Source organism: Triturus cristatus, chromosome 6, assembly GCF_964204655.1.
Source record: "Triturus cristatus chromosome 6, aTriCri1.1, whole genome shotgun sequence".
In the NCBI taxonomy this organism is placed as follows: Eukaryota; Metazoa; Chordata; class Amphibia; order Caudata; family Salamandridae; genus Triturus; species Triturus cristatus.
The window spans coordinates 1733640734-1733667950 of NC_140589.1; the positions used below are offsets into that span (position 1 = coordinate 1733640734).

A 27217-nucleotide genomic window follows, 5' to 3' on the forward strand; every position below is an offset into this window, starting at 1 on the left:
ACCCCCGGGGCATTCATTAATTATTTGTGGGGGGTACACTGCCCCTCCGCAGCCCCAGGGACCGCCACCCCCCCAGGGCTTCCTTTTTAAAAAAAAAAAATACCTGTGCGGAGCCTCCCCACACGCCCTGGGGACCGCCACCTCCCCGGGGCACTTATATGCAAATTTGGGGGTCCGTTACGGACCCCCGAGCCCCGGGGCTATGCATTGGTTGGGAGGGCCTCCCTCCTGGAGCCTGTGATGGCCCTGGGGACCGCCACCCCCCAGGGCCGGCTCCTGCAGTGTCCCGGGGTGCCCACCCCTGGGACACTGCTGTTTGCTATGACAGGGCATAGCAAACACTGGTTTGGATTTTGGAAGAGAGAGCAGGAAACCTGCTCTCTCTTACAAAATCCAAACCAGATTTCTTTTCCACACGGGGAGCTGCATGTCAGCAGTGCCGGCTCCTGCAGGAGGCGGGGAGCCGGCGGGACCGTGGTGGAATTGGGACTCCCCCCCATGGTCCCCAACAAGAGGCCAGGCCCCGAGGGATGGGGTCCCCGGGGCCAGGAGTGGCCAGGGAGGGGGCCATGCGTGCAGCCCCCCTCCACGATAACATTTTTAAAAAACACTGGCCATGCCCCGGGGGATGGGGTCCCCGGGGCCGAATATGGCCTCGGGAAGGGGGGGCCATTCGGCCACCTTCCAATTTAAAAAAAAAAATAGGGGTCAGGCCCTGGGGATGGGGTCCCCAGGGCCCATAAAATAGAAAAGGAAGGGGGGGCCACACAGCTCCCCTTCTTAAAAATAAAAAAAGACTGGCATCGCGAGGCCCCGCCCCCTCCCACTAACACTCTGCAAACGCGCCCTGTGGCGAGTTTTAAGTTGGGGAATTAATTCCCCTTCAATACTGGGGGTCACTGGGGGCCAACTAGCCCACCAAGTACCTCCAGTAAGCGCCACAAGGCTGCGTTGCAGAGAGGTGGGCCAGGCCACGCCCCTTTTTACACCTCTCTGCAACGCAGCTCTGTGGCGCTTACTGGAGGTACCTGGTGGGTTAGTTGGACCCCAGGGACCCTCAGGATTCAAGGGGACTTTATCCCCCAACTTAAAACGCGCCACGGGGTGCGCTTGCACAGTGGGGAAAAGAGGGGGCGGGACCTGAGGTGACATGTGTGCAAACACACCCTGTGGCGCGTTTTAAGTTGGGGAATTAATTCCCCTTCAATCCTGAGGGCCCCTGGGGGCAACTAGGCAACCAGGTACCTCCAGTAAGCACCACAGGCCTGCGTTGCCGAGAGGTGATCCAGGCCACGCCCCTTTTTACACTTCTCTGCAACGCAGCTCTGTGGCACCCACTGGAGGTACCGAGTGGGCTAGTTGGACCCAAGGGACCCTCAAGATTCAAGGGGACTTAATCTCCCAACTTAAAACGCGCCACGGGGCGCCTTTGCACAGTGGTGAAGGGAGGGGGCGGGGCCTGAGGTGACATGTGTGCAAACACGCCTTGTGGCGCGTCTTAAGTTGGGGAATTAATTCCCCTTCAATCCTGAGGGACCCTGGGGGCCAACTAGCCCACCAGGTACCTCCAGTAAGCGCCACAGACCTGCGTTGCAGAGAGGTGGTCCAGACAAAGCCCCTTTTTACACCTTTCTGCAACGCAGCTCTGTGGCGCTTACTGGAGGTACCTGGTGGGCTACTTGGACCCCAGGGACCCTCAGGATTCGAGGGGACTTAATCCCCCAACTTAAAATGTGCCATGGGGCGTGTTTACACAGTGGTGAAGGGAGGGGGCGGGGCCTGAGGTGACGTGGGCAAACACGCCCTGTGGCGCATTTTAGGTTGGGGAATTAATTTCCCTTCAATCCTGAGGGCCCCTGGGGGCCAACTAGCCCACCAGGTGCTTCCAGTAAGCGCCACTGCGCTGCGTTGTAGAGAGGTGGTCCAGGCCATGCCCCTTTTTACACCTCTCTGCAACGCAGTTCTGTGGCGCTTACTGGAGGTACCTGGTTGGCTAGTTGGACCCCAGGGACCCTCAGGATTCAAGGGGACTTTATCCCCCACATTAAAACGGCCAGAGGGCATGTTTGCACACGTCAGCTCAGGCCGCCCCCTCCCTTCACCACTGTGCAAACGCACCCGTGGCACGTTTTAAGAGGTAATTTTAATCCCCCTGCCCTATTATGTACTAGGGCCTTACAGAGGAGGTCATGCTAATCACAGGGGTACCCCAAGGCATAGTGTTCCCGAGTGTATGTAGGTGTTTTCACTGTATTCTAAGTGTCTTTTAGCATAGCACTGGCTCTAGGCCTGGTTAGTCAAGAGTCAGATACCACCATTACCCGTCTCAAAAAGTTGTGGGCACAGGATGATTTTGCAACAAGGCCTCTTTCTGCTCCTCTGTTGGTTCTTTCTGCACGTCTTGCTTCTTCCTGCAATTTTCTTCGTCTTTGTGGACTTCTGTTGCCTCTTTCTGCATTTCTTTTGCTTCTTTCTGTGCGTTTTTTCTTCTTTCTTCACATGTCCTACCTCTGTAGGCATAGTTAGAAACTAGCATTTAAAAAAGTGTAATAACGAAGATACCACATATAATGGTAAACGTGAAGATGTTTATTTATGTTCAAGTACGATTAGACCCCATCCACAGGACCACACCTCGAAGCAGCTGCTGGGCTCGCAGTCCTCAGTCCAGTCTGCCTCAACCGCCCTAATCTCCTAGGTTACAGAATCACTCCATGAATTAATTCTATAACCTAGGATACCACAAAAACCTTTGAAATTCACTTAAAAAAACCATAGGTTTCAGGCATGTTATAGTTAGAAATTAGCATTTAACAAACCTTTGAAATTCACTGATAAAACCATAGGTTTCAGGCATGTTATAGTTAGAAATTAGCATTTAAAAAAACGTTAGAAATTCACTGAAAAAAACCATAGGTTTTAGGGAAAGTTATAGTTAGTTGGACATTTCATTCGTACAAAACCAGAGAAATTCCCCCGTTATAGTTAGTTCAGCTAACTATAACTCGCGCCCCCGCAATGCACTGCTGATGACGTCACATATTACATCACTCATGACATGGTCAGTGACATCACTGATGACATCACTGATGACATCTCAAATGACATCACTGATGACATCATCCATGTGATAAATTGATGCATCTTCTCACACCCTAATATAACCTTTGATACACCCACTCTAAATTACAGACTGCCTTTCTCAAAACCATAATCACTCCAAAACCAATAACTACATACCCCACTCACTGATTCTTAGGTTTACACACACATCCACTCAATCACCCGTACAGTCACTTGTGACCAACGCAACCCACCCATTGGGGCAAGAATTTTTAACTATGCAGCAGTACCCACTGGGGTTGATATTTTGCGGACTACAAGGACCAGGAGGCAACTTTGCTAACGCCCATGGGGGCGGGACTTGGACGATATTTAAATAACAGGTAGTCCGCATCATGGCTGTTGTTCCTATGCCATATAGCCTGTGATCAAGAACTTTACATGTCCGAAACGCGTCAAGCTGGCATTTTATTCCGTGTTGTGGGGGCAGGTCGCCTTTGCTATTGTCCAGGAATAAACGGCGTTAACTCCTCATGTGTGGCTCTTTCTGTGATGGCAACCTTGTGTTTGGAGATATATATATATATATATATACAAGAAGAGCTCTATTCAAAGAAGTGCCTTTGCTTGTTTTAGTGTAAATCCCTCCAGTAACTGAATTCTAGAGATATCTGGACATTTAATTTGGGGATCCCATACAGATTAACAAATCCACAGAGGACTCAGGTATCCAGTAAAAAATGTAATAAATAAAGGCACACTACTGATCAAGGGAGTTTTAGCTCCTGTTGTGCATTGAATATTCACCAATCGGGCTGCTGATTTGTGAATCCACTGCATTCAAATTTGCTGGCCGTCACAAAACAAATTCTGTTGTACTCAACATTGCCTAATATGGTACACTGAGCACCCTGTTGAGAAAATAACACAACATGGCATAATGCGATTGGGTGAACCTATCCTGACCCATCCCTCTGGCCTATGTGTGAGGCATCAAAGGAACCCCCTTGGTAATAAAAATAACTAGTTTAAAATGATTTTTCCCACAGGATTTATGAATCCACTACAATATTTCCAAATCTGGGAACCTCCAGGTTTTTACGATTTTTGGAATCCAGCACAGGATTCATGAATACTGAAACGATGAGGAAAAACAATTCAGCATACTATAGATGCCCTTGGCCTACAGCTGCACGTGGGGGTTAGCCACACAGGGTGAGTTAGAAACATTGCCTGGCCGTAGGCCAGGCCCTGCTGCCAACCTGGATGCTCGGTGGGGGTTCACCACCCTTGGTGAATGGGTGAAGTGTCTGGCCACAGACCAGGTCCTGCAGCCAACGCCTGCTGAACACTGCCAAAGGCCAAGTGCACACAGGGAGTTGGCCACCTATGGTGGTTTACACTGTGGGGCTGAGCACAGGGTCTGGTTAAAGGTCATGCCACGTGACCAACACCTGCTGTGCATGACTAATGTCATTTAACATGGCATAAATGGTTCCATATGTAAGGTCCTAAGGTGTACATGACAAGGACATGATTAGTTTATTTAACAATCACTGGCTAATTTCAGTGGTCGGTTTTGTTTTGTAACCATGATTACACTTTAAGAATAAGTGTTAGTGAATTTCTGAAGCACGTCCTTTAGTCTCTTATTACCAAAGCGAACCATACCTTTACTTTAGTTATGTGTTTGTACATGTCTGTGTGTGCATATGTACAAAGTGCTTACGATGTTCCAATGTAATCTGTGGTGAGCACGGCTGGAAAAGGGTGAGGCTTAGGAGCGGCTGCATTGTAGAGATGAAAATACATACAGATACATACAGATCAGTTGCTGACCTGCAAAAGGAATTTTGAGGATCAGTGACTTGACTTCTCATACTGCTGTATGAAAACCAGAAATGGGCGGTGCACAGAAATTGGCTGTTGTGTGAAAGATGGCACAGGTTGCAGCTTTTAAGGTATGATTGAATCTCAATATCATTGCTTCTTTAAATGAAGTGAGATCGATTAGTTTTGGCAATGCTTGTTGGCATTTGACATTTTGCGCAGGGCATTGGTAACTGCATGGGCAAAACGTGGACAGATTCAATGGGTGCTTAGCTCATCACTGGCTCTAGTGCAAAGCGGGGGCAAAAATATATTTGCGCCTCTATCTTATGCTCTGGTGTAAATTACCCCTAGGCCTGCGGTTTATGAGTTGCACACCTATTTTAACTTAAACCAGAGATGTTTTAACAAATGTGCAAAGTGGGAAATTGCCCAGAGCGCCCACCTTCCAAGGGCCCCTGGAAAGGTGAGCTTTTTCTCTATTTTACCTTTGTCTGTTTCTCTTGCTCAACCTGTAACTTATGATTTCAATTTGTTTGCCATCATGGGGTGTGAATTGGCAGAATATGAGGGCACATAAAATCCTTGGGACTTACCAAGCTGTGCTACTGAAAATAACACTTTTGAACAGGAGCAAAACAACCCCTAACTTGAGCTCTGGCTTTTGTGTCTGATGTTTCAGTTTTACGAGGGTCTCAACATTTCGCATGGTACTTTCTTCACGCGCCGCCTCAAAGAGACACTTTATTTTGAAGCGTAGATGCAGACTGCAGCTGTCCTCCAATAAAATAAATGGAAATTCCCCATTCTGGCCCCATCGTTTAACTTCCTCGAGTCTGTGAATTCTTCAAAGATTGAAAATAATATCTTCAATCAAGTCACGCAAAGGAGCAGAAGGAAATGTCAAACTACCAATAAAGATTAGGTGTTCCGCTGGTAGTTTTTCAACTCTAATTGGGGGAAACATATGATCAATCACGCTGCGAAAGGCCGTGGCTTCTCTCCCCCTGGCAATGTACAAAGGCCCTTATGTATCAGCGCATTTCCCCTTGGACACAGAACGGAAAAACAGGCGCATAGCATCTAAAATGCCATCATTAAACGTGGGTTCTTCTTAGGAAGGACATTTGAACATCTCACTAAGTATAACAAAAAAGTACAAATTAATTGCGCAAGAGGGAAAATAAATTAGAGTTAGGGGATGTATGAAATGCAATTTCTGAAGCTTTTACATGTATAGCAGAATAGAAACGTATGTATAATTAGTAGTAATAACAGTGAGCATGTATATAGCATGGAGGAGAACCACAATTGACGACCATCAGAGTATATATAAATTCTAACAAAGGATGAAAGGTTAAGTCATCACCATGCCTAAAAGCAGAGAAAACGCCTCATAACCTGAGTGAGGGCTATTTTCCTCTCTCTGGAGCACCATAGGGGTTCTAAATGATCCTTTTAGCAGGAAACTCTAAAGCCAGACATCCCAGATTTAAACTTTCTTTTGAGAAGCAATGGGCCCTATTAAAAAAATTAACTTTGCATGCACAGATCTCTTCACATATAGATTTACACCTACAGCAAGGTGTAAATGTCCTCATGGAAACATTTATTATTTCCATGCATAGTTTTACACCTAAAAGTAAACTGACAACTCTGCGCCCCGCAAATGAATTTACAGCTGAAAAATTATTATTGATAATTTTCTGCCTGTTTGTGTAGGTCTCCGCCACTGGGGCATAAATCTTCTTACAGAAAATAAAAGGGAATGTTAAGAAAATGAATTTTAAACTAAAAATAAAGATTATTTGTCTTTTAATTAAAAAATATTAAAACACATTTCCCTAACTCCTGTTCATGTAGGGCTACTACAATGACAATGCACAACACATCTGAACTAATACTTAACATATATTTAAACTTAGTTCAATGTTCTCACTTATAATACATTTAAAAAAAAAAATTTAAATTAAATTAAATGTTAATTTTCCCTACCCGTCCCTTACAGTATCATTTTGTTCAATGCTTTGCAATATCGGATGCAAGTCATGTATTATATCTGTGATTTGCAAAATCAGCTACCACTTACAATATATATTGTAGTAAAATGTAAAGAGTATTAAAAAACGAACATGTACTATTTTAATTAAAAAAATAATAAAGATAAAAATAAGTAACAAACTTTTATTCAATATGCTATTTAATTAAAATAATATTTTATATTTGCTTGTGTTTTAGTGTTATTGCCTGCATCCATTGCTTTCTATGGAAGTGTGTTGCAGTTGAGTGATTGGCCATGTGTGGTTCTGGACTTGTTTCAGGGTTAGAATAGAGTAACTTTTAGCCTGTATTCTCAGTAATGTTACTGTACTAAATTTAAATGTGCATTTTGTGGTCCAGAAATTGAAGCTGTATGGTGAGAGTCTCCAGTGGCAACGGCTGCGGCGGCGCATGGGAGAGAGAGGCCTCTGCGCAGCAAATGCTTTCACCCTGAGCTTGGGTGAGAGGAACGCTGACGAACTCCCACACGCTGCGGCTCGAAGTTCGTGGGTGCCGCATTGCACTGGACCATGCAGAGGCTTGCTGAGCCGTGGACAGCGGAAGGGGCCGCAGTCCGGTGCCTGCTGGGGCGGACAGAGTCGGTGACGTGGCACCGGTGATAGAGATTCATCGGCGCTGTGGGTGGTTGCCAGCCCGTGAGCGTCCCCTGCAATTGAAGTGCGGTGATCACACGTCTGGTGCGATCGCATCAACGCGGCGACCTGCCATAGTAGGAGAACAGGACTCGGCGGTCTGGCGTTGTGAGCGGCGCACTCTGGGCCCGCGATTATGGTGCCTTGAGCGGCCCCTCCCTGGACTATCTCCTTGAGTGCCTTCTTGCCAAAGCTGCTGAGACACGTTGCCTCCTGCTACCCTGCTTGCACCTCATTCTTGCAACCCAGCGTGAAGGTACGGTGTGCATGTGCTGATGGTGGGGCCCTGAGAAGAGCTGGGCCTCCATAACAATGCTGCATACTGTTGAGCAGGTGCTCGCTCAATATAGGGCAGTTTTGGTGCTTGCACGGCCTGGTGTGGTGAGAATTGTGACCTAAACTCCCACGCATGAGTAGCTAAAGCTGTGAACTGAAAGGTTGATCGAGTGGGCTGCTCAAGAGCACAAAATAATACTGGCAGGTTGACTGCGTCTCCCCTGCCAAGATACTGTGTGGTGCCAGCGCAACATCTCAGAGAGTGCGCCTCTTCTGTGAACTACCCCGCTACATCATGGGTAAATCAGACAAGCTCCAGTCAAAACTGCCATTTGAACTCACAGCTGCTGAGCAGGATGCTGCATCTGATGATCAAGACGCAACAACAGGCACGTACTATCCAGCAAAGTCTCTCTAAAATTGATAGTAAAATTGACGCACAGTTGTTCTGTATGGATAAGATGTCAGAGCGTCTTGATAAACATGGGGACAGGCTCAACTCAGCGGAGCAGCGAATATCTGACATGGAGGATGTCGTACAGGCGGATGCTAAGACGGGCAAAGAAAGGGACAAGATCCTGCGAACGCTACAAGCCAAGGCGGAGGATCTCGAAGCGAGATCAAGACGGAACAATATTCATATTTTGGGGGTAGCGGAGTCCGCCTACATTGGAAATATGGAACAACACATGGAGCAGCTGCTCATGACACTTCTAGGTCGGGACACTTTCTCAGAATTATTCGTCGTGAAGCGGGCGCATCACTCCCTGGAACCTCGCCCGGTCCCTGGGGCAGCCCCATGATCTATAATCACAAGGTTGTTAAACTGCTGGGACCGGGATAGAGCCTGGTCCCAGAAGTGTAACAACCTTGTTGACTCGAGAAAAGATGGCAACATCTGCCCCTAAGTGTATCACACTATATTGTTTGTTTTGCTGGGCGTTTTGTTATGCTAAAGGGGTAATGGGGAAGTGGGAGGGATGCGAAGCAGCCACGGAATTTGTGGGTTCACGTGGCGTGGGTGGGATGTTTATTTCTGTAGATAGGGCTGTACGCTGTTTAAGAGACGAGATGCGGCATTTCAGCAATAGGCAGGATGTATGTACATGGGTCCATCTTTCATGGTTGACAGGCTCACGCAATGAAATCTGAGGGCGGGATGGCACAATCCTTACATCTCATGACCTGGAACGTTCGTGGCTTAAATGACAGCAGGAAAGTTAGGAGAGTGGCAGCCTACTTAAAGGGACACTCTGTGGCTATTGCTATTATACAGGAGGCACACTTGGCGATGACACGTAGCGAGGAGGTCCATTGTAAATTACAAGGACAGTGTTACTCTGCAGAATATACCTCGCATGCCAGGGGGTCCTGATATGGGTGGATAAAAGAGCAGGAGTGGTAATGACTGGACTATTAAAAGACCCTCAGGGCAGGTTTGCGGTAGCCCTATGCACTAAGGGGGTCCTTAAATTCCTTGTGGTCGGTGTATATGGACCGAACCATGATGATCCTCATTTTTATCGCTTCTTAGCCCAAAAGTTGGTCCAATGGAAGGGTATGCCACAAGTGTGGGTTGGGGATTTTAATTGCATTCTCAATCCAGACATCGGCAGATCCCAAGGCCCACCCAGGCGTCCAGCTGCAGCAGCTGTAGCTATAATGGACATCATGCACGTTGATATATGGAGGCATAGAGCACCCTTAGAGAGAGGTTATACGCACTATTCCTCAGTCCACGACATTCACACTCGCATCGATTATTGGCTAATTTTAGGGGGATTAAACACCAGAGTCACAGCCTGCACTCACCTCCTCAGGACATATTCTGATGACTTCCCAGTTCAGCTCACAATACAATACAGTTCACCTAGGGTCCCGGCGTTCTCCTGGCGATTTCCTCCCTATTCTTTATTAGACACTGTTTTTAAAGCTGGGTTAATGACTGCAATAGAAGATTTCTTTGCAAACAATTTAGGCTCTGTCCCAACATTCGCTACTGGCTGGGAAACCTTTAAGGTGTATATTAGGGCAGTAGCTATTTCCACGGATGAAGGAGTATTGCGCTCCATTTGCGGTAGGTTAGCTTCACTGGAAATGGAAATCGGCCACACAATAAAGGAGCTCTCTGGGACAGGCGGTATCCAGGCCACTGCAGATCTTAAGGAGAAACTAGTAGAGTTTATGAACACTACAAACGATGAACTAAAGCATATGGGGAAGTACATCACAGCATGCCGTTATAGGGAGCAGGAAAGACCTTGTGCCACGTTAGCTAGGATATTACGGCCTAAGAGAGAACTAGATAAGATGGTAGGCATGATGGACAACAATGGACTTCCTCTTCACACCACTAAGGAAATAGCGGACCACTTTCGCTCTTACTATCAGTCTTTATATACATCACAAATCCCAACCGATAGTGTTGCCCTTGAGGAGTATTTGTCATATATTAAAATGCTGTGGCTAGTGAGCATAGTGCACATGATGGCACCCCTGAAAACAGATGAGATTAAAGACGCACAACGTAGCATGGCAGCAGAGAAGGCTCCAGGGGTGGACGGGATCACGGTGTTCAAGATTTATTGATCCCTTACCACAAAATGCTTTATGAAGAGATGGCAGAATCAGGAATTATGCCCCCCTTCCTGCGTGAAGCTGTTATTGTCACTACTGAAGGCTGGCAAGCAACCTAACCATTGCGCCTCATATAGGCCCCTATCTCTGTTAAATGTAGATGCCAAAATCTACGTGGAAATTTTGCCCAATAGGCAAGCTCCATTATTGCCTGGCATTATTCGCCCTGAGCTGGCTGGCTTCGTCCCTGGTCGCAATCTGTCACATAATTTAAGGACATTATTTGGGGTGGTGCAGAGATTGAACCCGGATGTCAAGGCCACTGCAGTATTTCTCGACACCAAGAAAGCCGTTGACTCTGTGGAGTGGGGGCTTATGCTTGCAGTATTACGTAAAATAGGTGTCAGGGAGGTTTTTCTGCGCCTAGTATCGGTGCTATACACATCACCCACTGCCAGGGTTAGGATCGGTGATACTGTTTCAAACTCATTTAACATCGCTCAAGGCACGAGGCAGGGTTGCCCGCTCTCCCCCCTGCTGAATGCAATAGTGGCTGAGCCATTGGCCTGTGCCATCCGTGAATGTCATGCGCATAAAGGACTGGGTACACGCTGAACATTGCGGCATATGCAGACGATACTCTGCTATATATTCGTAACCCAGAAGACAATCTGTCCCCCATACTATGCAAGGTAGTCCAGTTTGGTGGGTATTCAGGGTTGCGAATCAACTGGGACAAGACCATTATATGTCCTCTTACCCCAGCCACTACAGCACCGATCGTGGAGTTCCCATTGCGATGGACTACTGAGGCAGTGCGATATTTAGGCATAAAGATTGATACTGACCCAGCGGAAGCCAGCCGGGAAAATTACGGGAGGGCTATACAAAAGTTGGTGAAGGATGTGGAGAAATGAATCAGTCTCCCGCTATTGTTAATGGGAAGGGTTGCCATAATAAAGATGGTGGCTTTCCCGCGATTTCTCTTCTTATTCCAAAACATTCCAATTCCATTACCGCGTACCTTGTTTAAACAATTGCGCACACAGTTAATTAGGCTGGCTTAGGCCGGGAAGCAACCCCGGATACGGTAGGATTCTCTCACTTTGCCCTATGAGCTGGGGGCTGCGTGCTCCGGATTTAGAGGAATACTAAAGAGCAGCAAACAGCACAGTTGCTCATTATTGGATCCATGGCCCGCATGACACACCTTTCTTGTACTTGGGGAGGGGTGCTGCAGAACCACTCACATTACCCCAGACACTTTCCAAACCAGCTTCCAGATGCCTACACATTTCTGATTCACTGGCCATCCCTGCGCTGGCGTGGCAGACACTGTTGCACATTCAGGCAGGGGCGTTCCTATACTCTCCAGAGATGCCGCTGCATTGGTGCTTATGGTTCCCATTGTGTGCGCTACAGACTGTGGGTATCCAAAAAAAGGGAGATTTCTTTAAGGATGGAGCATTGGTCAACTGGGAGGCTCTAAAACGCCAGGACATACAGCTGGCAGGTACAGCGTTGTTTCACTTCTTTAGGGCTAGGCATCCCTGGCATGCTGTCCTGGGTGATGACATGTTGGAACCGCAGACCATGGGGGCCCTCACCACTCTTATTAAAGTTAGCGATCCCTTCAAACTGATTTCTAGATTCTATGCCAGCATGCAGGAAACTCGTTGAGCTTATGTCCTGAAAGTCAGATTAGTTGGGCAATGGGACCTGGGTGATCCATTAAGCGATAAAGAATGGCAATACTGCTGCTCCCATACCTGCTCTGTCTCCCTGAATAGTAGACATAGGCTTCTTCACTTTAAATTTTTACATGGATCTTAATGTACCCCAGAGCGGCAGTTTCGATATGGGTTATCAGAGAACTCCTGTTTTCCAAGATGTGGGGTGTAGGAAGCAGGCTTCTGGCACCTGGCTTGGCAGTGTCCTGGGATTCAATTATTCTGGAGCACTGTGTTCCAGGAGCTAGGGACTATTATCAGTGCAGACTTAGAGCTGGATCCCAAGATGGCGTTGTTAGGATGGGATTTATCCGTGGAAAAAACACTGCACCCTCTACTAGCTATTGGTCTACTTTTAGCAAAGCGTCGTGTGGCAATCCGCTGGGCAGATGGCCCAGTACCAACTTTACAAGAATGGCATGCTGACATGTAGTATTGTACTACGCATGCCGACGTATATAACGAGCTGCTCCCTCCTACGAGCCAGCCCAAAAGTTGTTGGGGTCCATATCAAACAAATCTCCTAAGTAAAACTGCAAGTACAGAGGTAGACCCAAATGGCAACGCTAACATGACTTTGTCTCAGGAGTCGCATGTGTAGGGGACTACGGTACACGGGGGGCTGCAGCGCGGCCCGGTAAACAGAGCTACTCAGACATTGCTCGACCTTGGATGGGTCTTCAGACAGCAGAATGAGTTGGGAGATAGTATGTGGGGGCATGATTCGCTCCAGGTGTAATACATGTATAAGGTACACCCCCCAGATGGCTGCTTTGTTAAGTGTTAGATTGTAACAATTCTAATGCACTGTCATGCTGTTATGCCCGCACGTGATATAACGGGTTTTGTTAAGTTGTTTGTATCATGTAATGCAACAAAATCAATTAAAAAAAATAATAATAATAATTATTCCCTATTTGCCTGCAACTCCCCCTTGTTCTTTCCATATTTATTACTAAATCCTATACCTAGATATGTGGAGAGCTCCACCACCTTGGTGGATATCCTCGTACAGAAAAGATAAAAAAAGGCAAAGCTCTTCAGCCAAAGTCTGTGGATTGTATTTTGGAGCACGAAAATGGTATTACTTTGCATACCCCAAAATAGCTTTTGTGAATAGGCTTCATAGACTTTAATGTTCATGCCAATAAACATTGAAAATTCCCTTGTTCTGCTTCTTTTCAACTATCCTATGACACTATGGCCCTTGTTAAAAGTAGCCTGGATTTCCTATTTGACCTGAAAACTCCTGTTTTCATTTGAAAAGGGATTACAAGTGGTGCACTATTACTAGGCACAATACTCTGAGGTCTCTCTGGTCCCACAAAAATTAGCAATTCACCTATGGGTTCGTTACAAGATTATTCCATGTATCAGTGACCCTAACCTCACCACCTCACTTCATGTGTAACTGTTACTGCAGGCACACCCCAGGATATAGAAGGAGATTCCAAGATTAGCCATATATTTTACACTGCGGACTAAACACATCTGAAATGGATGGGCATCCCCCCATCTACCTCTCCTCCATCACTGAAAAGCGAGGGAACTGTAAATGTATCACTATTACTTTAGGGAGGACAATATATTGACATTATATTTATGTTCTCATTTTCTTATCATTTTTATCCAAAGAAAAATTTAAAAAGGCTACCAAACATCATTCTTTTTGCATAAACTCACTCATGTGCAAGTGCTGAAAAACTTTTAATGGGTGGATCACTCACATGGAATGGTGGCAGAGCCAAATAAATTGTCCACATGTCCCTTCTGCATACTAAACTCATATAAATGAAACGAAATACAACATTCTCTGGGTGCCAAGGCTCAGGGCCACCATTAAACTTGTTTATCATCTCCTTCATCATTATCAACTGGACTTCAGTGCCAGAGCAATTAGAATCTGTGAAAACACCATCATCTGACACAGCAACACCAAGGATCTGGTAAACTCGCTTCCACTGCGAAAAGGGCCATCCCTTGATTCAGTGACAAGCAGACATTGAGGATCATGTTGCAGAATTTGGACAAAAACCTGTGCCTTGCTACAGTCTGCTGGAATATGGTCCAATCATCTTTGAGTAATGTCAGTTTTTATACTTCAGCCACAGAGAAGCTTCTACTTTCTTGGAGATAACAGCACCAGAAGTACAGAAAATCACTTCTGATTACACTCCAAGCATACAGCATAGGCTTTTGGTGGCTAACTGACTGGAGATCTAATAATATTGTAAATTATCTACCTTTCCTCCCTGCCATTTATCTTTATTTATATTTATATCATATATTTATTTTGTCTATTTATTTAAATTTTATATCAGATCATCTAGCCACTTCTCGGTCACATAGAATGCTATGCAAACCAACACAAGTTGTGGTAGTCGATGTTATTTTGGTGGCTATGATCTACTTGTGGAGATTAGTATAGTTTAGATAAGTTCTGACCTATTATCAGGAGTTTACCATATCTTTCATACAGATATGTAGTGACATCAGTGCTTAATTTGCTAAAATAAATAAGTAGCAGGGCCCATGTCAGGAGGCCACTGGAGCCTGTAGCACTCACTGCCCGTGCCAGCGCTGCCAATGACAGTACCCACACACTCCTACACGTGTGACAATTCAGACTAGTCCAGTCCACCCAGAACTATAAGAATAGCTTGGGCGGCAGATATTAGTCATGTTTAGTGTATATTGAATTACTAATCAAATATTGTTCATCACCAAATGAGACAAACCGCGCCACCATGTGGCAGGATGTGATAAGTGCAGATGCTGAGAACCGGAAACCACTGGCTCACATTAAGCACTGAAAGTTAAATTTGGAGTGCTCTGTTTAATGTGTAACCCAGTCAGTCCCTGGCTTCAAATCCTCATGCAATCTGTGATGCTTCACACCAAACAGGCCTGCCTACAACAAGCTGAAAACAATCCCATGGACCCAAGGAGTTATGATAAAATCAAGAGGCATGGAAAGTTCGAGTTGCCTGTATAAGATAGGTCTCAATCAAGCAATTTGAGGTCAAGTTTCGTTAAGAGTCTGACTTTCTTTCTTTGAAAGCTAGAAACAAGATTCCCCTAAATTATTCTTTCGCTCAGTAAAAATGAATTGCAGTTCCTCTGGCCAAACCCTTTAAATACTCTGTAGCGGTCTAGTTGTATCACGTCACGTTGACGTGACGCCGGCGGCCATGCTGGCGCCGGGGTGCGCGCGCAGATCAGCGCGCCGGGCAGCCAGAGCGGTAGTGCCGGCCGACGCTCCTCGGTACATGTTCATTTGAATGCTAAATAAATATAGCGATAGCCCAACACGTGCCTCGTGTGATTGTTGAGTAACTTTACAGTGGCGACGAGCGCGGGATAGAAACCTGACCGACGCGGGAGCACAGGAGAGGGCAACACTCCACGTGGCCCCCACGAGGCGAAGGAAGACACGCAAACAGGGCACCAGGCCCAAAACGGAACACCAGACAGGCCTGCCTGGAGCGGTGGAGTCACGGAAAACGTCCTAGTCTACCACGTCGGACGATCCGAGGTAAGGAGCAACCGAGGAGCGTGGCAGTGCCACAGTACAGCACAGGAACCGCATATAGGCCACAGAGACGACGCTATCCACAAACGGCCAAGAGCACACGCGCCACCTTCACACATATCCACGTACAGGGAGCGCTGCGCTGGCTACCAAGGAGGAGGAAGTGGGGTCTAGTAACAAGAGCCCCCAGAGAGTCAAGCACACAGGGAACAACAACAACACCCAGGCAGCCCCCCGAGCAAAGCCACCGACGGAACGAGCGCCAAGGAAGTGAAGATGAGTACCCCGGCAGGGTATGCGATTGCACCCGTGCAATTCCTAACGAAACCCGGAGACCCACTGATGAAATGGGAGGACTGGAAGGAATATATAGACAATTTCATAGGGGTTCTGGAGGACGAAAATGAAGAGCAGTTCACTCCTCAGAGAAAAAAACGCATCCTGCTACTAAATCTGGGCCCAGAAGGATTGAGAATATACAAGAGTCTGGTACCAACGAAGAGAGAAGACACAGACGACGATGTGTATGCGCATGCAGTGGAGGCCCTAGATGAGCGATACCGCCCCACCATCTGTGTTTCAGTGGATAGATATAACTTCCAGCAAAGGAAACAAAGGGTGGGGGAATCCATCGAAGAGTATGTAGCAGCGTTGAGAAAGCTAGCAGCCCCGTGTAAGTACGCACTGTGGGAAGATGAATTCATAAAAGACCAGGTGATCATGCACACCACCAGTGCAAACGTGCAAGACAAGCTGTGGGCGAGTGGGGACACCACACTCAAGGAAGTAATGGTCATAGTGAAGAGGGCAGAACTCTCGAAGAGGTGCGCCGACGCTACCAAAAAAGAGGCGGTCACCCCAACCATGGTGAACAGGATACAGGAGGGAGATCACCGCAAGGACCAGAAAAACAGACAACCCATGGCCAAAGGGACTAGCAGATGGCAAGGGAAACAAGCGGACAGTGAGAACAAGAAAACGTGCTACAGGTGTGGAAGTTGGTCCCACGAAGCCCACGACAGACGTTGCCCGGCGTTCCGAGCCAAATGCCTGCACTGCGGTATCATGGGTCACTACGAGAAGGTGTGTCGGAAGAAACAACAGAAAGGAATGGTGAAATATGTTGACCAAAGCGCAGAAGACCTGGAGGAAGCCGCAGAGGAAGAAGTGGTCACCGTCTTATGTATATACGATCAGGTATTGAGCGTGGACGCCAAGAGATCAACCAAACCTGTCCTAGAGATGTCCATGGGCGGCATCACCATTTCAGTAGTGGCAGACACCGGATCCCCATTTACCATTATACAGAGAGCAGTGTGGGAAGAACAGTTCCAATCCAAGTTGGGCCCTGAACTGGAGAAACTAGACATACGACCAGTTACCTATAATGGGGATCGAATTCCCATGCTGGGTTTCCGACGTCTACTGTTCGAGTTCAGAGGCCGATCAGCGTGGTGCAAACTGTATGTGGCCGAGAAAGGACCCTCCGTCCTAGGATGGTTAGACCAGGGCGACCTAGGCATAAATCTCGACCCAGGAGGAAAGGAACAAATTCTGCTCACAAAACAGGAGGAATGGCCGGACATGGACAGATGGAAGAAGAACTACCCAAAAGTGTTTGGGGGCACTGTAGGGAAAATGGAGAAATTTCAACATAAAATAGTGCTCAAGGACGGAGCCACGCCAGTGGCACATAAGGTGAGGAATGTGCCCATTGCAGTAAGGGAAGCCGTCCAGACAGAACTCCAAGATCTGGAGAAGAAGGGCATCATAGAACCCATTACATGTGCCGAATGGCTGGCGCCCTTGGTGGTCGTGAGGAAACCCAATGGGAAGGTCAGGCTCTGTGTGGACCTGAGAGAACTCAATAAAAACATTGTGGTGGAGAAATTTCCCCTTCCCAAGATAGAGGAGATGTTGGCAAAAACCAGAGGAGTTCAGTGGTACTCCACCATTGACCTTACATCAGCTTACCACCAGGTAGCTCTACACCCGGACAGCAAAAGCCTGACATCGTTCATCACCCCGTTCGGGTGCTACAGATTTTGTCGCATGCCGTTCGGGCTAGCCTCGGCGGCAGCTGTCTTTCAGAAGATGATGCACCAATTGTTCAGAGACTGCGAAGATGTACAGTACTTCCAGGACGATATCCTAGTGATGGGGAGAGATAGGAGAGATCATGACCGGAAACTAGAAAAAGTACTACGAACACTAGAAGCCAAAGGTCTCACGGCAGAATGGTCGAAATGTCGGTTGGGACTGCAATCGGTAACCTATTTAGGCCATGAAATTGGGCGACAGGGGATCACACCCAAGGCGGGGAACGTGAAAGCCATCGCGGAAGCACCGCCCCCCAAGAACAAGGAGGAAGTCAGATCGTTCCTGGGGATGGCGGAGTACTATAGCAAATTCGTGGTACATTTCGCATCCAAGACCTACAACATGAGGAGGCTGACAAGAGAGAGCACAGTGTTCCAGTGGACACCGGAAGCCCAAGCGGAATTTGAAGTCATCAAAAAGGGAATCCTAGAAGCCATACCACTCAAGGGGTACGACCCACAAGGCGCCACCATACTCATCACCGACGCCAGCGACAAGGGGTTAGGCGCTGTACTCATGCAAGACCGAGGAAGAGGGGACACGGAGACAATCAGCTTCGCCTCCAGAGCACTGACGGAGACAGAAGGCAAGTACAGCGTCATCGAGAAGGAGATGTTAGCGGTAGTGTGGGCCATGACGAGATTCCGGCAGTTCCTATGGGGTACCCGATTCCTGCTCAAGACGGACCACAAGCCGTTAGTGAAGGTATTAACATCGAGCGGGCACGCCAGTGCCACACCCCGGATATCGAAGATGTCCTTAAAACTGTTGGAATTCAGATATGATGTGGAGTACATTCCTGGAAACAAGAACCGAGTGGCGGACTACTTGAGTCGAGCGGCGGCCATGGAGCCGGGAGAAGAAGACCCAGCGGACAAAGGAGAGATGGTAGCTCTCATAGAGGACCAAGAGAAGATAATCAGCATACAAGAGTGGACAGAAGCCTATGAAGAAGACTCTGACCTTATGGAAGTAAAAGCGCACATCACACAAGGGTGGCCGGATAAGAAAAAGGTGAAAACCAGCCTCAAACCATTTTATGAAGTGAAAGAAGAACTGACAGTAGGAGACAAGGGCATATTCATCTACAGGGGAGACAGAGTAATTCCCCCCACGAATCTCATCAACAAGCTGCTGGACTTATTACACGAAGGCCACCTTGGCATTGGGAAACTCAAGGCCAGATCGAAACAGAACTACTGGTGGCCAGGTATGGACGTAAGAGCAGAGAGGCATGTCAGGGAGTGCCCCCAATGTCAAGGGGCCGACAAAACACTGAGACCACTACGTCCAGCTCTTGGAAAATTCGACACTCCCTCAAACCCGTGGGAAGAGTTGTCAATAGACATTCTAGGACCGGTGTTGGATGACCAGAGCATACAGAAATACGTGTGTGTCCTCATCGACCGTTATTCTAAATGGCCAGAAATAAAGGTGAGCGAATCCATGGACACGGAGAACATCCTGGAGTTTCTATCGGAAACATTCACCCGAGAAGGAATTCCCAAGTCCATCTTAAGTGACAATGGACCACAGTTCACGTCGGAAAGATGGAAACAATTCATGGGAAGGAATGGCATCTCTGTAAAGCACACGGCCATATACCATCCGGCAGGCAACGGTCTGGTGGAACGATTTAACAGAGTGGTGATGGGGGCCATACAAGCGGCCATCACCTGTAATAAAGACTGGAAGAAAGCGTTGGAGAACATGGTATGGGCCTACAGAATAACGCCCACAAGCACGGGGTATAGCCCGTTTCAAATTTTGAGAGGACGTGAACCCTTCACGCACGACAACAGAATCTGGAAGGAGAAGGTGGTGACCAGCGAATGGTCCCCGGCGGTAGTAAGAGCGAATCTGGAGAGAGCACAAGCCACCTACACCAACAACTACAACAAGAGGAGGAATGTGAAGGACACTCATTTAGTGAGAGGAGAATGGGTGAGAGTAAAGCTGGCGACCCTACAAAGAAAGGGAGACAGCAAGTACAGCAAGCCGATGCAGGTTAAGGAAGTTTATGATCGAGCTGCCCTGCTCAGTGATGGGAACGTGTGGTCGCAGGACCGTATGGCCCGGTGCAACAAGATATTGAGATGGCAACAGTGGGATCCGGAAGGTGAGGACATGGAAGACGGGGATGAAGAGAACAAGGAAGGCGGAAGTGAACAAAGGGAAGAAGCAGGCGCAGGAGAGGAGCAAGAAGGTGTGTTAAGGGGTGAGGCCCCAGTGGTAGAGATGGACAGGCCGAGAGGCAATATGAACAGCGAAGGAGCGATGAGTGGAGGAACTGAAATCGAGGAAACGCAGAGCCAAGGGGCTCGAGGGAATATTGGTAAGGTGACCAGGAGTGGAAGACAAGTTGTAAGGCCTTCCAGGTTCCAAGACTTTGAACTAACCTGCGAACTGTAAGTGCCTGACTTTTGGTTTGGTAAAAGGGGGAGATATGTAGCGGTCTAGTTGTATCACGTCACGTTGACGTGACGCCGGCGGCCATGCTGGCGCCGGGGTGCGTGCGCAGATCAGCGCGCCGGGCAGCCAGAGCGGTAGTGCCGGCCGACGCTCCTCGGTACATGTTCATTTGAATGCTAAATAAATATAGCGATAGCCCAACACGTGCCTCGTGTGATTGTTGAGTAACTTTACATACTCCTTAAAATATCACCCAAGATACTTCTCCTTCCTAAAACTAAAAAAGAAAAGTAGCCATCTCCCAACTCTGTCGACATTATTCATCAGAAAAAGTTAGCCGGACTTGGTGCACTCAAATTGGCATCAAAACTAGGTAATATGGTGTCACTTATGGAGCTACTCCAGGATTGCGCATTAATCCACCGTAATGTTTGAGATCACAAAGAGGAATCAATGCATAGTTTCTGATTTTCATAATTCACGTCCTTTCCCTGGATGAACCACTAATATTTAAATTACCTGTATAATATTATAATTAATGTGTCACTCATTCCAGAATATGGGAAAAGTGTGCTTTGGTATCTTGCAGCCGAGCTAGTGCACAGTTGAACATAAACAACTAATGCCGGACAGTTAGTTTAGCATGTAATGTCAAACTGCACAAAAATAAAAATATATTAGGAATTGTGCAACCTCACCTCACAGAGCGTCGGTCCGCTTTGTTCATGTCTGTTGCTGATACCGTGAGTTCACTAATTTTGATCCTCTCCACTCTGTCGTGCCTCATGAACGAGTAGTAAATATAAAACTTCCCATTATTGCGGAAATTGGGGTGAAAAACCATGCCTAAGAAACCTCTCTCGTCGCCTAAATATGGTGTGGTGAGCACAATCCCCTTCAGATCCAGGAAAGGCTCCTCTAGTCGGCTACCATCAGGCATGTACACCCAGATCATTCCAAGCTGCTCGGCCACGAACATGCGGTGAGTGTCGTCGTTGGCGTGAATCATTAACACTGGGTTCCTTAACCCATTAGCAATTTCAATCAGGCAAAGCCTGAGGCAGCCCTTAGGGTCCTTCACCATGGAACCAAGGTTTCGATTGAGACCTTCACTTTTTAACACACGAGGGAAGCAATAATCTGGGTCTGGAAGGTTCATCAGGTTGCAGAATTGGGTCCTGTCCTTCTCACAGGACTCCCGAATGAGTTTGTCATTAGAAAGAAATGGAATGGTTGAGCGGCATTTAATATGGAACTCAGAGCAATAGTTAAAGCAAAGGCCTGGGAGCTCTCTCAAGGGTGTCTGCAAGTCTTCAGCATCATACAGGTGAGCAGCAAAAGGAGAACATTCCTGGAAAGAAATTAGGTACACATCAGTGTATCAGCAAGTGTAATAAGCCTTTTTAGATCCAAATGTTGCAAAATTCAGGCACAATATATTTTAATGGCAAAAAAGTGCAAATGATTTCATTTGATTGGCACATATTTCCTTAATATCACCTTGTGGGAATACTAATGTGATTTTTGCACTACTTAACTGGTGCAAATGCCTATGTAAACATTGCACTGCACCTACCCGATGTTCATTATGCATTCCGGCACCGTATGGTACCAGTGAATATGAAGAGGGGCCAACCAGAAAATATTTATTGGAGCGGGTCCAACTGCTTCGAATTACAGAAACAGTGAAGAAGATGGTCTGTGTTCTTTATGCTTACATTCATACCTTATTTATTGTTTTACATGAAAAGGGGCTTTGTTGATTTGGTATGAAGTCACCTGCATTTAGGACTCAAAATGTCTGAAAAGTAACACTAGCTCATTGAACCACCTAATATTCTATGCCACTGTGCTTTCTATACCACCAAACAGATCAACACGGATGACGATTCTTAACAGTTTTACAGGCATGAAATAGACAATCAGCTGGAAAATTTTAACCTGGGTCTGTGTATTATATGTGTATTATACATTAGGCTGACAAAGCATGAAGCACAAGTAAAACCTCCCTGACACTAAAATCTAGTTGTGCAAAATACACATGGATCCAAGTTCTTTTATAATGTTCAAATAGATCTACTAATAAACTCATGAACTAAATTTTCTCTAATTCCTTCTCATCTAAAAAGACATTAACTTTTAGAGGCTGTAGCAAATTTACGTTTTCTTCACGGTCACCTCAGATTTTTCATATTTTTCTGGACACCATTTTTGCTGGTATAAGGACTCTGAGCAGTGTGACACTCAGTGCTGTTAAATTATACACTGTGCTTACTCTGGCCCTAAAATGGTATTGGTAAAGTTGGTTACACCCAATTGGTCTATTAAACTTTCTAGTAAGGCCACACTACATGCTACAGAAAATGCACCAATGGCATGAGAGATGGAATATAACAATAAAGAGAGAGGGTTCCTTCTCTGCCAAACGGACAGGACGCCAGAAATAGATACTTTTTCAAAAAACAAATTCCCTTTGGGTTCTTATAAAGGATACACATCGACACTTCTTTTGTACCAGTTAAACCAAATCACCAAAAGTTGAATAGAAACCAAAAGATTACCATACAATGAATGTGTTTTTATTTGATCAAATTCTTTAAAAAAAAAAAACATAGAAAATATACAGCAAGTTATTTTAAAAAACATGTCTATCTTCATGTATATTAAAGAATCTCACAAACAATAAGATATCGTAGACCAAAATAGGTCAAAAGTCGCACACCAAGTAAACAGGACAAAATATAATCGTCACTGGTTCAACATTCTAGATAGTTCTTTTACTCCTGATGGAACCGGTGTGTCTTGGGCGACTTCTAAACACAGAGCGACGCGTTTCGGTGGTATGATCTGATAACCACCTTCTTCAGGCGGACAAATCTATTGTGGTGTCTCCCAACACCGTCATCCATTATTGTAGGTGGCATAATGCGCATTATAAGCTTTTGGAGCCCGTCAGGAGACTTTTCAGTCCAGATATTGGCGGTTTTGAATAGCTTTTGACTCCCACATATTATTGATGAACCAGTGATTGGGGAGCCTATTGGAAACAAGAAGCTAAGGGATTTGGGGCCACAGCTCCAGTGGCTCCATAGAAAACGAGTTTTTAATCAAAAGATTTTAGTTAAGTCTGGTTCCCATCCCTACAGATAGATGTACTTAATTAGTTTGCAGTGAACAGAGGAACACGTGCAAAAGGGAATCTGAGAGAATCCGTGTTAAATCTGGGAGTTTAAGTGAGAGAAAACTCCATTGGGGAGAACTTAGATTTCCCCTATATTCCACCTACAATAGTGGATGACGGTGTTGGGAGACACCACAATAAACAACATACCCCATGGTATTGTTCTTTATCCGGTGTGCTAAATAGTACCTACACTCGTAATTGTGGCCTATATATTTTTTTTATAAATGTGTGCCCGCACAGTCACTGAAGGCTTAAAGGCTATTGCACTTTGTAGGTTCAGCTCAATTCCCTTAAAACAGGCCTAGGTGTCATTAAAATATCTAATTCTATAGCTTCGCCTATAAAAATGCTGGAAATATCCGTCAACATTATCACCCACTCAATTTTCGAATCTGATTTAAGTGTTAAATTAGGTTTTTGATAACTTGATTGTAAAGTACCTTTATAAAAATGCACTTTAGGCTGCCTGACCCATAAATGGCTTAAGGCTGCTGCCACTCTTCACACCTCCAGAGATGCAATACACATCCTTGTCTGGGAGAGTTAACAAATCTGGCTCAGAAGACAGTGGCCTACATCTGAGCCCAGACAAGATGGTGGTAACTGCTGACCACTTACCAGGTATTAGCTATCTGGAAGTACATAAGAACAGCTAGCAGAGCAAAGGGAAGCCTTAGCACTGTCTTAGCACTGCCTTTTTTGACTTGAAGATACCTGGGAGAGTTTCTCCTATTCACTCCACATTGCAAGGCTCCAGTCACACTAGGGACAAAGTCAGTTGGGAGGATAGTTCATCGAAATAGGAAAGTGCATAAGGAACTGACCACAAGGCTGCCTGGAGGCAGCAGTGTTCTTTCATACTGAAACAGGGGATCCTTGATAAATTTACAGTGAGGCAAAGGGGAAATGCTGTAAAAAGACATGGGGGACTGCAAGAAAATAGCTAGGATTGGGTGGCAGTATTTCTCTAGAAAATGGCTGCTGCACGGGATGATTCTGACACCTCTGCCACAACCTCATCAGAACACTCCTGGACTTGGGAAGACTACGCTTGAAGATAAAGGTGCTGCTAGAAGAAGACTATGGACTTTTGAATCAGTCAAGGGCTCCTAACTACTGCTGGCAAACAAGAACCAGAACTTTGCTGCTTCAGGGACAGAAAAAGTAGAAGGACTCCTGCCTTCAAAGGGGGTCAGCTGACCACAGAGGACTTGGCACCACAGGATACCTTGTAGGAGAGAGACCTAGTGCCTAGAAGCCTGTACTGAGGAGCTAGGTGCTTCAGGACTAACCAGAGCAAACATTATCCTAGCAGCTGGAAAAAAGTGGAACTTAGGGTCTGATTTAGAGTTTGGAGGACAGGTTATTCCATCATAAACATGATGGATATCTTGTCTGCCCTATTAGAAGTGCTATAGTATATAATGCACTTATAATACATAAAATTCTGCAATTACTGTGTAAAAATCCATCTCTAATTTCTGTATAGTGGGCAACTTGTGACGTACCCAGTTGCCTATTAAAAATAAGTGAAATAGCTGCTCTTCTGTAATAACCTATTACATTTAAGTTCAGATGTCACAATGCATGCTGCCAGAGCCAGAATCCAGGGGAAATGCAGATCTGATCCCAAAACATGATTAAAGCTGCGGTTTTAAGAATAAAAAATGAAACATGGCTTTTTTTCAAGCTGTACAGTGACAAAAAAGGAGATATTTATGGCAACATGTTTGCTTTCTTACTTCTTAAAGTATCCCCTTATATGATAAGGATATTGCAAGTCACCTTGGAGTTTCACAACCTTATTAAGGAACTTGGCCTTCCGCCTCATTACTCTACATGGTCATGGAATTACTTGGTAATTTACAATATGCTTATAATGTACGGCAGTGGGCCCTTTATTTCATATATAATAAGGCAGACTGTATATCAGTCATGTTTGTGGCAAGGTAACCTATCCCCCAACCCAAAATCAGACACTTAGGGGTCGATTAGGATGGCGGGAGGACCTGAGTCCGCCCGCCATCCTCGCGGTGTTGGGAGCGGCCGCCAGACATGCGGCGGTCCTGCACCACGAATTAGGATGCGACCGCCACCCTGGCGGTCGCATTCCGCAGTTTGTCAAATTGCCATGTCGTGCTTTTCCATGCACAAAGTGGCAGGCACCGGGCGGTGCCTGCCACCTTTTGCATGGAAATGGATGTGGGTACCATAGGTACCCCCCAAGTGCACCCCCCACACCCCTGGGGGGCCCGAACAGGCCCCCAAAGCAACTCCCCGCCAGCCTTTCCATGGCAGCATCCCGCATGGAAATGCCTTTCTCCGCACAGATCCTAATATGGATGGCGGTGCCTGCTAGGCACTGCCACCATATTATTAGCCCAAGTCCACCCGGCCGGCAATCGGAATGATTGCCGACCGGCGGAAAAGCGGCAGACGCCCTTTGCATCCGCCGCGATACCCCCGCCATACCCCCCGTAAATCAGGTTATGCTGGCGGGCGGATCGCCACCGCCGGGCTAGCGGTGGCAATCCGCCCACCATCGTAATCAGCGCCTTAGTAATCTTTTTCACCTCTGGCGGAACAGGACAAGTTGCTGAGGCTTGCCCAGGCACACTATTATGTAGGAACCATATAACAGCACTCAAGACAGGCAAGAAACCCAGGTACACCCCACTCAGAGTTTTTTGCCACACTGAAAACCGGTTCATCAAGACTTCGCATTAAATGTGTCCTTCCTCATGGAGCCCTACCTAGCTACATATTCCAGCCTTGCCTCCCTGGAGAATTGTGACTTTTATAAAAGTGATAAGTCCAAAAGTAAAATCTTGGACTGGGACAATGCAGCATATCTAGCTGCCTGATGACTCATCTTCAGCAACCATGAAATCCAGCTTTGTCCCACTGTGAGCTTTTGACACCAAAACCAACAGCTTCAGAGGGAGATCGATGATGACATTTCTGACTTTGAGGGATTCTCTCTGGCCTCCATTGCTGTAGGCATAAAATTGTGCTGAGATTCCTTTCTAACATGAACTGTTGTTTTTCAAAGATTTACTTTTCTAAGGCACTCTTAGTATTAATATTTTAAAAATTCATATCTCCAGTTACCCTTACCCTAGTTTAAAGATCTTGGTGTCTGTGTTTTGCTGGTTCGTTTCTTCACTATTTTTCAAAATTACGTTTGAATTTTATTCTGTTGTATTATTTGCTTTAAAATTGTTGACACTGCTTTAACTTAAAGCAAGCTTCTATGAAGATTGCCTACTGCTTGTGTCGGAGCTATCAGGGGTTGAGCAAATGTTCTTCCAGAGCTCTAATAACCCACTGTTTGACAGAATCGTATTATATTGAGTGACTTTCTGCGAGTCTCATATATTCTATTTACTATGAAATATGGGAAACAATAAATAGCATTTTATGTTCTACAAATAACAGGAAATGGAATCACAACATCCTCAGTTGCCACTAATAGTGCTGCCTATATTTTCCTTACTAGCAGTACATGTACTACTACAGGCTACTGGTACTACATTCAACAGAACAACACACTATAAATACAAACATCAGTAATAATAGCGATACTGCTGTCAGTACCCTTTCATTACTACTGCTCTAACCACTGTATCACATCTGCCTCTTACTAGAAGCGTTCTTTGGTATCAATATTATTGTACGTATTACTACTACAAAGATGAGTACTATTAGCAATTCCATTAGAACCAGTGCTAATGTCACTACTCCTGATACCCCTGCCCTAAGTCCTACTGTGACCTGAGATGCAAGAAATAAAACTCTGCCACTGCTAATACTACTACCA

The 27217-nt window shown here is 46.1% G+C and overlaps 1 protein-coding gene across 1 annotated transcript in view; it reads right to left on the minus strand.

The window, feature by feature from the left end:
* HHIPL2 (HHIP like 2) overlaps positions 1 to 27217 on the minus strand; it is a 311277-nt gene that overhangs the window by 158895 nt on the left and 125165 nt on the right. The window contains exon 2 of the mRNA XM_085609394.1: positions 20912 to 21564. Coding sequence (XP_085465520.1) covers positions 20912 to 21564 — 653 coding nt within the window. The remainder of the gene's footprint in view (positions 1 to 20911; positions 21565 to 27217) is intronic.